The 14210-nt window shown below is 36.6% G+C and overlaps 1 protein-coding gene across 3 annotated transcripts in view; it reads left to right on the forward strand.

Moving 5' to 3' along the window:
* LOC145771420 (spermatogenesis-associated protein 7-like) overlaps positions 1-13278 on the forward strand; it is a 95469-nt gene extending 82191 nt beyond the window's left edge. The window contains exons 1-4 of one of the 3 annotated variants that reach the window (XM_082583175.1): positions 6596-7543; positions 8935-9039; positions 10767-10895; positions 11400-13278. In XM_082583175.1, coding sequence (XP_082439301.1) covers positions 7041-7543; positions 8935-9039; positions 10767-10895; positions 11400-12249 — 1587 coding nt within the window. In that variant the 5' untranslated portion in view covers positions 6596-7040 and the 3' untranslated portion in view covers positions 12250-13278. Of the gene's footprint in view, positions 1-6595; positions 7544-8934; positions 9040-10766; positions 10896-11399 lie in introns of those variants that run through there. The other 2 variants (XM_082583176.1, XM_082583174.1) reach the window with 2 other exon arrangements.
* The last annotated feature ends 932 nt before the right edge of the window (positions 13279-14210 follow it).

Genomic DNA, 14210 nt, shown 5'->3' on the forward strand with positions numbered 1-14210 from the left:
AGAGCACCAAGGATGTAAGCCAAATAAGCCATAGTAAGGATAAAACTTGCCCTCAAAGTGTTTTGAATGCCGATGGTTGTGACTTTTCAAGAACTCCAATAATTCTGTATGCAAAGCAAAAACGCGATTCATCACTTTCCCCCTCGATAACCATTGTATTTCAGTGTGGTTCAAAAATATCTACTGATACACAGTACCATTCATAATTGTAGACCGTGTGTGAATGTTTCAGAGGACGTTTGCACCGAACCTCTGAAACAGCTTCGTCGAACCCCAGGGGTTCGATCAAACCCTGGTTAAGAACCACTGCTCTAGAGCCAGAATCTGCTCTCACGCATTGAAGGAGGAGGCACGCTGCCAAGCCTTGTGTTCAATGATGTGAAGAAATTTGATTTCTAGCATCATTTTAACAGTCGGAATGATCGTGTTTGGTCAAGAGATGCTGAAGAATGGCCTCCTTCATCCCCAGACTTGAACCCCCTAGACTAGACGTTGGCATCTGGTCTTACCTGGAGAGCAAGGTTTCGACTAAACACCACCAAAGTTTGGAAGCGCTGAAGGCTAATTTGAAAAAAGAATGGACCAAAATACCTCAGAGAGTTATTCATGACTCTTGCAGATCCTTTTCGAAGCTTCTCTGACTTGTTATCGACGCAAATGACGGACACATTGAGTAAAACTTGTTTTTTCTAAATATTTATGTGACAATAATATGATATGTTTATTACTCAAAAATTGTCTACCATTTGTTAACTGCAGTTGTTTGAAGTTGTAACGTTAATTATTTGACCCTGTATGTGCAAATTGTGCATAGTGAATGTTGATTGCAAAGCTCCACCAAGAAAAAATCACTGCTAAACATATGAACTCCTTGTAATCTTTTCACAAATGCAGGGAGTTGGTGTTTGCACTAATGCACTAAGAAAGCTCGGAATGGCCTGTTTCGGTGAGTCCGATTCGGTGAGTTCCCTATTCGGTGAGAGCCTTTTTCGGTGAGAGCCTTTTTCGGTGAGAGCCCTATTCGGTGATTTTTTTTAAAATTATCGGGTACCGTAGCCTAATTATCATTGCCGTGTTAGGGTTAAGGGGTTAAGGTCTTATTTCAACGTTTAGCGACGTTAAAACGATGTAAAAGCGGCAATGATAATTAGACTACAGTACCTGATAATTTTCAAAAAAAATTTCAAAAAATCATCGAATAGGGAACTCTCCGAAAAGGCTCTCACCGAATCGGACTCACCGAATAGTAGCAGACCCAAGAAAGCCTAAACAAAAATTTAACACAACCAGTCAAAAATCATGATAATGTACTCGCATTACATATATTGAAATCATCTTTCTGATTGTACTTCCAGTGTGTCTGAAGCATATCAAAAATCTTCTCATCAGGTAATACTGTATCTCCATTTTCCATATAGCCTATAGACTGGTATACAGATCAGCAACACAGTTCAAAAATGTGGTGCCGACAAATAAAGAGAAGTACATTTTGTCCCAGATACTGTTGGAGTTGTGCCACAATTCCATTTTGAAGTCCAATGTTAACAGCAGTTATATAAAGCGAAATGCTATGATTTTCTTAGATAGACTGTTAAATTTTACCGTTTCAGAAATGATAGAGGCTGAATAGGCTATAGTAGTTCAGGCCCTTAGGGGAATCTTTAGGCTAAACGTGTTACACGTTGTTTTTTTGCATATTTTTGCTATTGATCAACCCAACTTTGATTTTAGTGGGTGCCGCAACTTTTTGGGTCACGTGATCACCCCCAAATCGGGGATTTTCCCAGAAATCACGTTTCAGCTCTTTTTACGTCATTTTTGTGCAATTACATTTGATTTTTGCACATTTTAACTTAAAAAGCACATACAAATAAGTGAGACAAAATAAACACAAAATAATTTGATTGATGACGTCATTGTGACGTCATCACATATATTTTTTTGCTTTTTTAACGTATTTGGTCGTTTGCTGTTGGTTTTAGTTGGAGTACCGGTTACTAAAACCATTTCACAATTCCTAAAAGTAGTTTCGTCATGATTGCATTTTTTATGACGTCATCATTACATTATTAAAACTAGACAACTTCAAATTCAGGAACCAAAGGTAAGTTTATTCCGAAAAAAGCGATCAAATACTTTCATTATAAGTTTTGCAAATGCTTAAAATTTTACAATTGCAAGCAATAACAATAATTCCAATACAGTATGACGCAATAACGACGTCATCAAGGGAATAACCAGAAGAGCAGCTACCAGGGGTGAATTTCCCTTTTGGTCATGCCACTTTAAAATTTAAAATAATATGTAGGCCTAATTATGATCTACAAATCAAATTAATACACGACCCCAGATGATGCAATGTCAGAGTCTTAACACTGTTAATTCAAGATGAAAAAACTAGCGGTTTTCGATGTTAAATTCCTACCATACGTAATTTGATGTTAAAAAAATTCGTGTACGACAAGTTTTTTCAAGTTACAAGATAGAGTTTAGAAAGTCAAAAGCATTTCTTGAATGATAAGTGTGGATTGGAGATGAAACGTCAATGTGGATTGAAGATGAAACATCAGAGAGGATTGGATATTTTGTGGTTGAATTGCATGTTTCGTACTCGCATGAACAAAGACTTGTACATTTTATGGATTTTTTCTTACAGGAACATCGAGAGCCACAAGTAGACTGACAAAACGGAACAAGCTGATTTGCATCATTATGTTTCCAACCCCAAACTAAAGGAGAGGGTAGTTGCTGAACATTTACGAGGCTTGATTTCCGTATTTCAGCTTGATGTATCGCTCTGCGTGTATGTTGCATCAGAGCAGCTGACGTTGGTGGCAGCTTTTCAATAGTGCAACCATTGGTAAACATCATATAACGGCATTCGTCCACATCCGTGATAGTAGAACCATTGCCATAAAGAGCTATGACATACTTTTGTATGTCATTTATAGAACTACTGTAGGTGAGCTTGAGAAATTCAGAGAGTTAAATAAGCCACACATTGCGGTAAGATTAAACATCCAACAATCCCAAGCCTTTTTTTCCAAAGACGAAACAGTATCACAGATTGTGATAGCATAAAACAAAGGTAAAGAAGCGCAAATCATCGGAGATTGAGGTGAAGATGAAACAATATCATGGATTGGAATGAAGCGAGTTTTTTCTCCAACTCCAAATTCAACCCATAGTTCACAGATTTCTAACTTGTCAAAACACGAAATTGCAATAATTACCACATCAGTATCTACTGTTTTGACTATGGCATCGGATTTTCCATGTTTCACATGGAGAAACATACGGGTGTCTGCCTCTTCGTGATCACATGGGGAAACCTCAGACATGTCCAATGTTTGATTGTTAAGAGCTGTATCTAACGATGTTACAACAATCGTAAACAAGTTTGGATCGACTGAAGTTGTCACAGCTTGTTGAACCAGTTGATATAACGCAGTTTTGTTGCTGTCATTTCCCAAAAACTCAGACCAGTTGAGAGAAAGACGAGTATTACTTGTGACAGCCACGTAACATCCAGACCCTGTTTCTTGCAGAAGATAAGCCTCAAATAGCTACTGCCATCACAGAACATGCCAGCAGTGTGATGTCAGCCGATTATGAAGTAGTGAAAGAATCTGCCTCGAAAACCGATCACTACGTCCTTGATGGAGGGTTCTTGTTGCATCGAGTGCCATGGAAACTGGAGACAGTTATGGGCCTATTGCACAGTCGTATGCAGATTTTACCATTCGTCATTATCGCTTAGCAACGGTGGTCTTTGATGGATATGGTGGTCCGTCTATCAAAGACAATACCCATCAAAGACGCGGCATGAACGTCCACCCGGTTGTTCACTTTACTGTAGACACCCAGTCATTGGAAAGAAGGAGCAGTTCTTGCCTCGAGCTTCCAACAAGGAAGGATTAATTTCTGCTCAACTGAGAAATAGAAGCTGCAATGTGATGAACGCTCCAGGTGATGCAGATGTTGACATCGTCAAGACGGCAGATGGACAGCCCTCATCGACATAGTACAACTTTAATTGGTGAAGACACGGAGCTTTTAATATTGATACTACGCTATGCTGACACTGACCCAGACATTAAAGACCTCTACTTCCGCTACGAAAAGGCTTACGCAACCAAGATACACGATATCAACAAACTTAAAGCAATCATCGGACCAGACATAATTATGCTTACAGCTCCTCTTCATTCACCGGTTGTGATTCAACGTCAAGGATATTTGGTATCGGGAAGAAGACGCTTTCAAGAAACTATAGTGAAAAGTCAACCAATAATCAAAGAATGTGCAAATTGCTTTATTCTCCCAAATCAGACAGACCACATCATTAAGGATCTTGGAAACAAAGCTATGACCGTTATGTTTGGCAACGATGGCAGTAGTAACCTAGAAACACAGCGATACAATACATTAGTCAAGAAAATTAAAACAGCCAAATCCTTTGTTCACCCTGAACGTTTGCCACCTACATCATCCTTTACCAAATTCCACTGCCTCAGAGTTTACTACCAGATTATGGTTAGGATGGGTAGGCTACTGACGATGGTATGGATGCTCTAGACTGGGGATGGAAAGTAGACAATAATCAGATGGTTCCAATCATGACGGACATGAAAGCTGCCCCGGACAACCTACTGAAAATGATCACTGCAATTGCGAATCGTGTTCACCTCACTGTAGTTGCCGGAGATATGTGCTACCATACCATGCTGGATGTGGACCATGCCAAACTGGTTCATGTGTCCATACAGCAATCACATAATTACAGACGATGACATCGAGAGTGACAGCGATGAGCATTAGTAATACTTGATCCATTTGCTTTCTTTACGCTGATTATGTCAAGAGTCTACATGACCACATCGTATGAGCTCTTTATGCCTGCTCAGTTAACCCAAATATACATAGAAATTTACCGGGTTTATTAATAAACAATACATTGTTATTGTACATTTTTAATTGTTTTGGCAGCCATCTTGGATTGCCATATTGAATTTATAGGCTATCAGATAATTTAACAATTCTGAGAATGGCTCATTGACTTCACAAGGTATAAAAACCTAGATATAGACACCAAAACTACACGTTTTGGTCATATGATAACCTAGTTATGGTCAATTTACTGTTATTTTAATAGTTTGGCGGCCATCTTGGTTTGCCATATTGAACTTATAGGCTATCAGATAATTCAACAATTCTGAGAATAGTCTCATTGACTTCACAGGGTATAAAAACCTACATATAGACACCAAAACTACATGTTTTGGTCATATGATGACCTAGTTATGGTCAATTTACTATGTTATTTTAATGGTTTAGCGGCCATCTTGGATTGCCATAATAAATTTATAGGCTATCAGATGAATTAACAATTCTGAGAATGGTTTCATTGACTTTACAGGGTATAAAAACCTAGATATAGACACCAAAACTACATGTTTTGGTCATAGGATGACCGAGTTATGGTGAATTTACTATGTTATTTTAATGGTTTGGCGGCCATCTTGGATGGCCATATTGAATTTATAGGCTATCAGATAATTCAACAATTCTGAAAATAGTCTCATTGACTTCACAGGGTATAAAAACCTAGATATAGACACCAAAACTACATGTTTTGGTCATATGATGACCGAGTTATGGTCAATTTACTGTTTTGTTCAATGGTTTGGCGGCCATCTTGGAAGCTATCTTGAAAATAACCACTTTCCGGAAGTTGGATTCCTTAAGATTTTGACTATGTTAGTACTGACACTCAATACTAATCAAATCAGTTGCAAAACCATTGGTAACTTATTGTAACCAAAAAAGTAACACCAACAACAAACAAGCGACTACAATAAGAAAAAAACAAGCAAAAAATTAATACATGACGTCACAATGACGTCATTAATAACATAATTTTGTGCGATTTTTATCTCGTGTATTTTGTAGTGGCAGTCAGTCCAAATGTAAAAAAATAACGTATCTAATTGCATAAAAATGCCGTGAAAAGAGCTCAAAATTGACTTGGGGGGAATTCCCGATTTGGGGGTGATCACGTGACCCAAAAAGTTGCGGCACCCACTAAAATTGAAATTAGATTCATCAACTACAAAAAAATGCAAAAAAACAACGTGTAACGCGTTTAGCCTAAAGATGCTCATTTTTGCCCCTAAGGGCCTGAACTATAGGCTAAGTTGGCAATAGAAATCCTGAATTTCTAACCTAACTATCCTAAATTACGACAATTTTGTTGCAAATTCTCTTAGTTCCTTCATGGCCACCTAAAGATACGGTCTGATTTGTCACATTTTGCAGAAATTTCCAGGTTTTTCTAACTTTGGGCGGAAGTTCAAATAAATTGTTTTAAAAATTAGATTTTTACGCTTTCTTTATTCTTTTCCCCAGATGATACAATAGGTTCTAACATCCTTACATGTTGAAAAACAAAGAAAATTTGATTTCGAAGATTTTAGTCAGACTGTTAATTTTCAATAACAGTCTGATTTTGCGTTTTTTAACTTACTTTTTCTCATTTGCTACTGCTTCCCCAAGGCAACAAAAAAGTTTTATGTCATTAGGAAACCGTAAAAAGTAAAAACATCTCAGAAAATGTCAGTCAATCACTAGCAGTAGCTGTAATCAAAATCTGCAAAATGTGACAAATCAGGCCGCAACTCCAGGTGGCCATGGTTCCTTCTGGTTTCTTCAATTTTGACCATTTCCTTCTGATTTCCTCACTTTTGTTCATTTCTCTATAAATTTCTTCTCATCCATTTTGAAATCAGATTTTATCAAATGAGGAAATTTTCTCACAAGTGGAAGTCCTGCATTTATGTCAGTGTTACCATGACTACAGTCTGTTGTGACCTAATAATCGATTGCTATTGATTGGTTTGCATAAGCTTTGTGTGTTGTGCAATCTTCTGATGTCTACATTGTATGGAAATATTTGGTGTAATTTAGGACTTATTTCTTGATTAAACTCATCGTTATAGTTCACCCAAAGTGTTGTAGCTTTATTTAAAAAAGGAATCATAATGCAAAGGAAAAATATTGTTAAAGCAGAAGAAATTCTTGTTGAAGATTCTGAAAAGCAAGTTTCAGTTATTCAAAGTCTTTTGCATGGTGTGCGAAGTGCAATACTTTTACAGGTCAAGTACACTTTGTTTTCTGAACTGGTTTCTTCACATCTAAAAGAAGACACTGTGCCTCCTTGTCTGCAAATTGACATCAAACCTCCCGCATTCACTCAGGAAAATAACCCACGGCTTTGGGCAGAATGGCAGCACCAATTGAAAGATTGCTCACAGAAGCTTCTAGAAATTCTTCGGATCCACTACACTGATGAAGCGAAGGTTAACAATTGGCTGCAGAGCTCTCTGAAGAGTCAATGTATTAACGCTTTAAAGATTCATAAAAGCTGGAGTAAAAGGACAGCAAGATGTTATGTGCAACAATGGATTGAAAGGCCAATTCAAAATGCAATTACAGATGTCAATAATGTGTTCTACTGTGAAACATTTTGTAATCAAAGGAGCAGGTCGGGTACCGTATAATTAGTTGAACAAAAGTTTTGAATAAAATATTCATTAAACAGTAGTATCCTATTTACTTTCTTAAATTTTTATAACCTATCTATGTGAAAGTAATCTCTTGTGTGCTAATTCACAAACATGCATGTGATTTATGTTCAACCCGCTGACCCATGCTGTCTATTTAAAAGGTTTCTGCGGACCTGTTGGTAGCATTCAGTCTTGGGTTTTACGTGAAAAGAAACAATGATTATTTTAATTTTGTCACCAAAATTAGGATTCCCCAAACTATTACAGTGATACAGCAGAGTGTTAGTGCAATGTCTATCAAGCTGACAAGTGAACGCATTTATGGTAACTTTGTAGTTTGAGAGTGAATTGCAACGAAAAACTGTAGAAATGAAGACCAGGATTCTTTGAAGCAAAATGGAGAGAGAGATGAATCTCCATGTTGCTGCATTTTACACCTAACACCTAGTGTAACTTACACTACGAGCAAAAGCATGTTGAAGATACCATATTGAATTTTAATTGCTTAGTTTTGATGTCAGCCTCAGTTATTCATAGCTGGTTTAATTATCCGATAATATGTATTTCAAAGGTTACTTGTACAGCAAATTTTGGTGTAAATGTAAGTCTGCTCATATTTCACTTTTTGGCATAAATTAAACCTTTTTTGGATGGTGATTGGTGAACATATAAAGTGAAGTTAACTTTCAAAACTGAAATATTTTTTGTAGAAAAGCTTCCTTACCTAACATAAATGCAATGTAATTCGATACATCAGCTTAACTTTTTAACAATGCAAATTTATACACAAATTTAATTAACTTTAACCACTAGATCAGTACTTTTTAACCTTTTTTTCCTGAGAGCGCACTTGCAGACCTCTGAAAATGTGATGGCGCACCAAGTAAGCGCAGCGTGCGTGAAAAATTTTTGAGTGGAGGCTACCAGTATTTCTCTTGATTTGCTTGCAAGTTTTTAATACGTAAGTCTCATAGTTGTATTATCTTTAAAGTACTGGATGCTCAATGAAATGCTGTATGACAAAAAATAAAGCAAAAAATTGTATAAGAAATGAAGCCTTTTTATTGTAATAATTTCAAATTATGAAAACAAACAGCACAACCTTTGGTTGAAAAAAAAACTGGTTCTGACCAAAAAAATATCACACAATTTAAACAACTGAATTACCCATTTCATTGTCTCAGATTCAAAGAACATATACTTTTCTATTCCTAATTCAATAAATAATAAGTTAGAGATTTTCTTGAATATTTTTTCAATTTACCTGCAACGCACCGGTTAACTACCGCTGCACTAGACATTGAGGCAAATGTATTGAATATACAGTATTTGCACCATATAAAGAAACGTATTACGTCTTCTGTTCTAGCAGAAGCAGCGATCATCAGCGGTGGATTGAAGAACAGTCGGAATTTGTTCAACGACTCTCTCTGATTGAGGAGGAGGAGAGGGAGCGCGCCACCAAGCGAGCCAGGTTAGTTATGACGTCACAAGCAATTTACGTTGCAAAATCTGTTGAAATATTTCTATTACATCAATACATCAGATATAGTTACTATTCTCTAAAGCAGTGTTTCCCAAACTTTTTTTTAATAGTGCCCCCCCTGGACAACGTACAGAGTATCAAGAGCCCCCTTTGACAAAAAATTACTGGTACCGTAAAGCCAAAAATTAAAGAAAACCTAATTATGACGTCAACAAAGTTAGAATGGAATTCGCATTCCTGAAACAGTGGGTAAACTCAAAACTTTCTCGATCAAAATACTCTCGGATTGTAAGATCGGATATGCGTAATCGCAGTGCTTCAAAGTAAGTCATGCGTTACGACCTCAACAAACTTGTAAGGCACTGCGAAGCGACGCTGTTTGCCACAGAGCTCGTCTAGTCACCGTCTTTTTTTGTATTTCTTTGAAGCAAAACATGACAAAAAATGCTTTACAATCATCTTTTTGTAACTGCCCCGATTTAATCTAAACGCCCCCCAATCGCCCACTTTATTGCTTTATTTAAAGGGGGATCATCAGAAGGTCCTTATTCAAATAGAATTATAATCTATTGCATCAATAATATTTTGGCATCTGGGGTCGCATACTATACTCTTCGTACGAACACGAATATTCTTTAGCCTTTTGTCTTTGAATGTTTTTTTGGAAAGCTTTGTGCGACTATTTTGAAACACAAAGATTTAAATTTGTCAAAATTTCTCTAATATAATTGCACAATTAAAAAAAAAATGATTCCAGTGTTTTTGACATAAAAAAATGTTGTTCGTCTTCGTAGGTTTTGTTCGTGTATTTGGAACGCAAGGGTTTGCTTACGAATAAAAAACGTCATCTACTAACCAGTAATTATGACAATACATTTAAAACAATGATTACTATTAGTTATAAATAACTTAAGAACAAGCATGCTGCTTATTTCTCGTATTTCTACATCGTAATATCTTTCACCAAAAAAAACAGAGTATCAATCAATTCAATTTATTTTTCTTTGCTGGCGCGAACATGTAGAGAACTTCAAAGTGAACACACGAATTTGGCACTAACAAAAGAGGAAGATGGCGAAATGAAAGGGTTTAAAATATGCATAAAACAGCGCTTGGAAATGACTATCTTTGATTTGCACAGCCATCCAACCTAGAAAAGAGATAGAAACAATTTTCTTTGTGAAAACAAACCTACTATTACAATTAAAAGTTTCAAGTATAACACGGGCGATTTAAACTTTACTACACACAAAAGCAATTCAAAAAGTGACAAGTTTCCTGAAGTCAAGCAAGTATGAAAAGAAAGGTTACAATTACATCTTCTTTAAAATGTTATTGCAAATATGTTAATAAATCTTTCTTATTTATCTTTTTTAATCTACCTTTCTTAATAAGTCTAATACGGTACCTTAAAAACGGCAATGAAGTTAAGCATTAGGATGGGTCGGAATTTGGACTTTTTCTCCGATTTCATAAACATAAACATCGTGCTGGTACTTGATGACGTTACCTACATTATTAAATTACATTTCAATATGATGGCTTCTGGAAAATATTGCGTGTTTGAAACAAGAAACAAAAACTGAAAAACAAGCAGACATAATTAAATGCTCTTCATAGCGCCCGCCTGACCATCTCACTGCTCCACCCCATTCTTTGACTGGTTGTTGCGTGGTATCGGTTGTTGCAAATGAATGGTGGTGTTTTGGTTTCAGCTCTTGCTCATCCAGTGTCAAATCCAGCACTCGACGCAGAATCGAGGAAGAAGAAGATGAGTTGAAATACCTCGAGTTTGTTAACGAAGTTACCAACGATATCCTGTCTCGTGGAATATACTCAGATAGGTGAGAATGATGCTGTACATTATTGTTAGCATATTGTGGGTGCTTACGGACTACATATCTTGTCGTGCATAGGCGCTGATCTTGAATTTTTAGAGTACAAAAATCCGTAACGTCACAAATATGACGTCAATTCCTCTAAAATCGTAATATTGTAATTTCTTGACAAAAACGTTGAAAGTACTCTGTAAAAACGAATATTATTATTGTAAACGCTTAGTTTTAAAAAATAAACGTTGTGTCAAAATGGCTAAGCATCCTAACGTGATAAATGGCCGTGTAACATTTCCCATCAAACTTACTTAGCTCTCTTATAGTTAAGTGGTAAAGGTGATTTTCCAGTAACAAAAGTTTTCCTTTAGCTTTTGTAATGCAGATGTATTTGTTTAAATGGGTAGAATGTACTCACGGATCAGCGCTTTGTTTTAAGTATCATTACTACCTTGAAGTTGCATGAAAATATTGTTCCTGTAGTTGCGTTTTTTCAAGTTTTTATGAAATGTTTAGTGTTTTGAATCAAGTGATGGAACGCCATGTGGAGAGGAGGAGACATGATCTCGAAGTCTCAAAGATGTGGAGAATGTTAAAGAAGTTGGAAGTTGATCTTGGGATGACAAATCGTGATAAATACAAATTCCACGTTACCGATAAAAACAACCAAAGCAATGATGACTTGGAAGAGCAAAGCATCACCAGGGCCACTGGCCGACTTAATGCATCAAGTTTCCAGAGTTCCACAAGGAATCACTCACTATTGAGTGATTGTACTAAGCCTAAACTCGTGGATTATGATGATAAAGATAACCTTATAGTGAAGATCCATTCGGAAAAAGCTTCTTCCACAGTCGGTAGCCACCATTCTGACGTAGGCTTGACAGAGGTAGACAACGTCATGAATGCATCATCAGTGGTCAGTGTAAGCTCCGTCGGTTCTGCAGAGAACAAAAACGAAATTGACAAGACAACTCAACATTCCGCAAATTTTGCAAAGGAAGGTGAAGTGAAACGTTTGAAGCCGATTCTCAAGTCTTCATCGAAAGAAGGCTTCACAGCAAAACCATCACATGACGAGATCAAGCCACCTAGTCTTAACCTGGAGAACACCACGGAAGAAGAATCCGATTACGAGTCAGTCGTCGCACTCTCTACTGTTCTCAAGCCACCCGATAATGACGTTGAGGAAGCTCGGCCAAGCACGCCTCTGCTCAGTGAATCTCATACTGTTGTCAGTGATCAAAGCGATTCAAGCCGGTTTTTAACACGTGATCTGAAAGAAAGTTTGATAGCCGATGAGGAAGATAAGGTCGGGAATTACAGCGATGATTTCAATGAAGATAGTGATGATGATAACTTTTAGGCTTTCCAAATTTTGCAACGATATAAAAACTGACGAAAATTCAGCTTGTAAAATAACTATAAAATTTTATAAAGATAATTTTTGAAACATGTTGATCCATTTTATCACATTGGTGTTAGTTTTTTGTTTTTGTCTGCACAATATTGCTACTTCTTATATGCAGTAGCAGACGAAGGTTAAAATAGTGTTAGACATTTTAAGTTAAGTGATAGTATATCGAAATTAATATTTGCAGCTTAATCTGTTCGTAGCATATCATGATATGTAGTCTAAACTCTAAACAGTTCTTATTAGGAACATCGCGTAAATCAAAATAATATTACCCACAGATTTTTTAAAGTATAGATAAAATCTTTCCTCCATATAGCTCTGCAGATTTGGCTTGCACTGCTTTATTAGACGACATGGCAGTTACGTATTATTTTGTTATATCACAAAAATTAATTCCGTCAATACGCTTCTACTGTAATTGATCATTGGTGCGTTGTAGGTATAGCTCACTTTGCAGAATGGGTCACACAGAAAAAAGTTTTAAAAGCACTGTTTTAATAGTTGATGCGTTTTATTGATGTTGAAGTTGAGGGAAAAGTTTAATTTTGAACAATGTTAAGCATTTGATAATTTTGTAAGCTTTTTAATTGAAACAGATGTGTTGGCGTTTGCCTGAGTTTGTCTTACTAGAAAATAGCTGGAAATGGTTGTTATTAGCTAAACAATCTTAAACTATCTCCCCTTGTTCCAATGTTTCGTTTTTGAAATTGATATTGAGGTCATAGTTTGACTACTTGTCATAATTAGACCAGCCTATGCTTTCTCCTAAGTAATCAATTCTTGTTGAAAATATTGACTTGAAATAATTGCACTGTGTGGCCTATTAGCTTTAGCTTACGATTTTACGTTTGTGGGATATTTGCAAGATCTGTTTTTTGAAAATTGCAATGAACTGACGTAACGTAGGTATTATTATATATTTATTGAAATTGTGTACTTAATGTTTTCAACTCTATAATACAAGTATGTGTGTGTGGATATATGTACAGATTCTATTTGAATAAGGACCTTCTGATAATCCTCCTTTGGGTGAAACAGGCTGTCAAGGGTTTAGATAGTAATAACTATATTTGATTTATGTACAGTATATGTGACTGTATACAGTACAGTTTATGGTCAAATGATCTTGATCCTGTAATTTTGGATCAAGAATAGACGCCTGGGCAGACATTGGCATTTTAACTTATATCGTTATCGTCTGCAGGCCTCGAAATTCACGGCGGTCATGTCCGCCGTCATAGCATGTGATGTCCGCGGGAAGTACCATCTAGATCGGTCATATTTGTCCGCCGAGAAATAACACAGGAACTAGCGATACAAATCGTCATTGCATAGTACTAACAATTGTTGCGAGAATATAATTTCCGCGCATTCTAGCGCGCATCTATAAAATGTGAATACTGTATCTCTCACCCAGACAACAAAATCTATCATTCTTATATTAATTCAATGTAGACGCAGACGTTGAATCAATGTAAAAATGATAATTTTGTTGCCTGGGTAGCTTCCATTCAAGCAGGAAAACGTTCGATTTTTACGTTGCTTCAACAATTGATGACATTGAATCAGGGTAACATAGGTGAATTCTTCGCTACGAATCTATGAGAGTACGGTACTTCTACACTAATCACGCGCAACTTCGTTCAAGTCTTACGTCACAATGTCTGCCTTTGATCTCCGAGTAATATTGATAAGGCAAGGTTAGTTACAAAATTAGATTATACGAGTTCAGTAGGCTATTACAGCAAAATTTGTTAAGTTTTGGTATTACTGTAAGAAAAGGCCCAGGGAAAATTCACTTTCGCTCACATGACACGCAAAAATAAACTTAAAGAAAAAAGCCTAGTGAAACTTAGCACAGCAGAAAATAGTAGCGTTAGTGTAGAAGTTTTTCCGACTAGTGCCCAGAG

The sequence above is a fragment of the Aplidium turbinatum genome, chromosome 1 (genome assembly GCF_918807975.1).
Source record: "Aplidium turbinatum chromosome 1, kaAplTurb1.1, whole genome shotgun sequence".
Taxonomy (NCBI): Eukaryota; Metazoa; Chordata; class Ascidiacea; order Aplousobranchia; family Polyclinidae; genus Aplidium; species Aplidium turbinatum.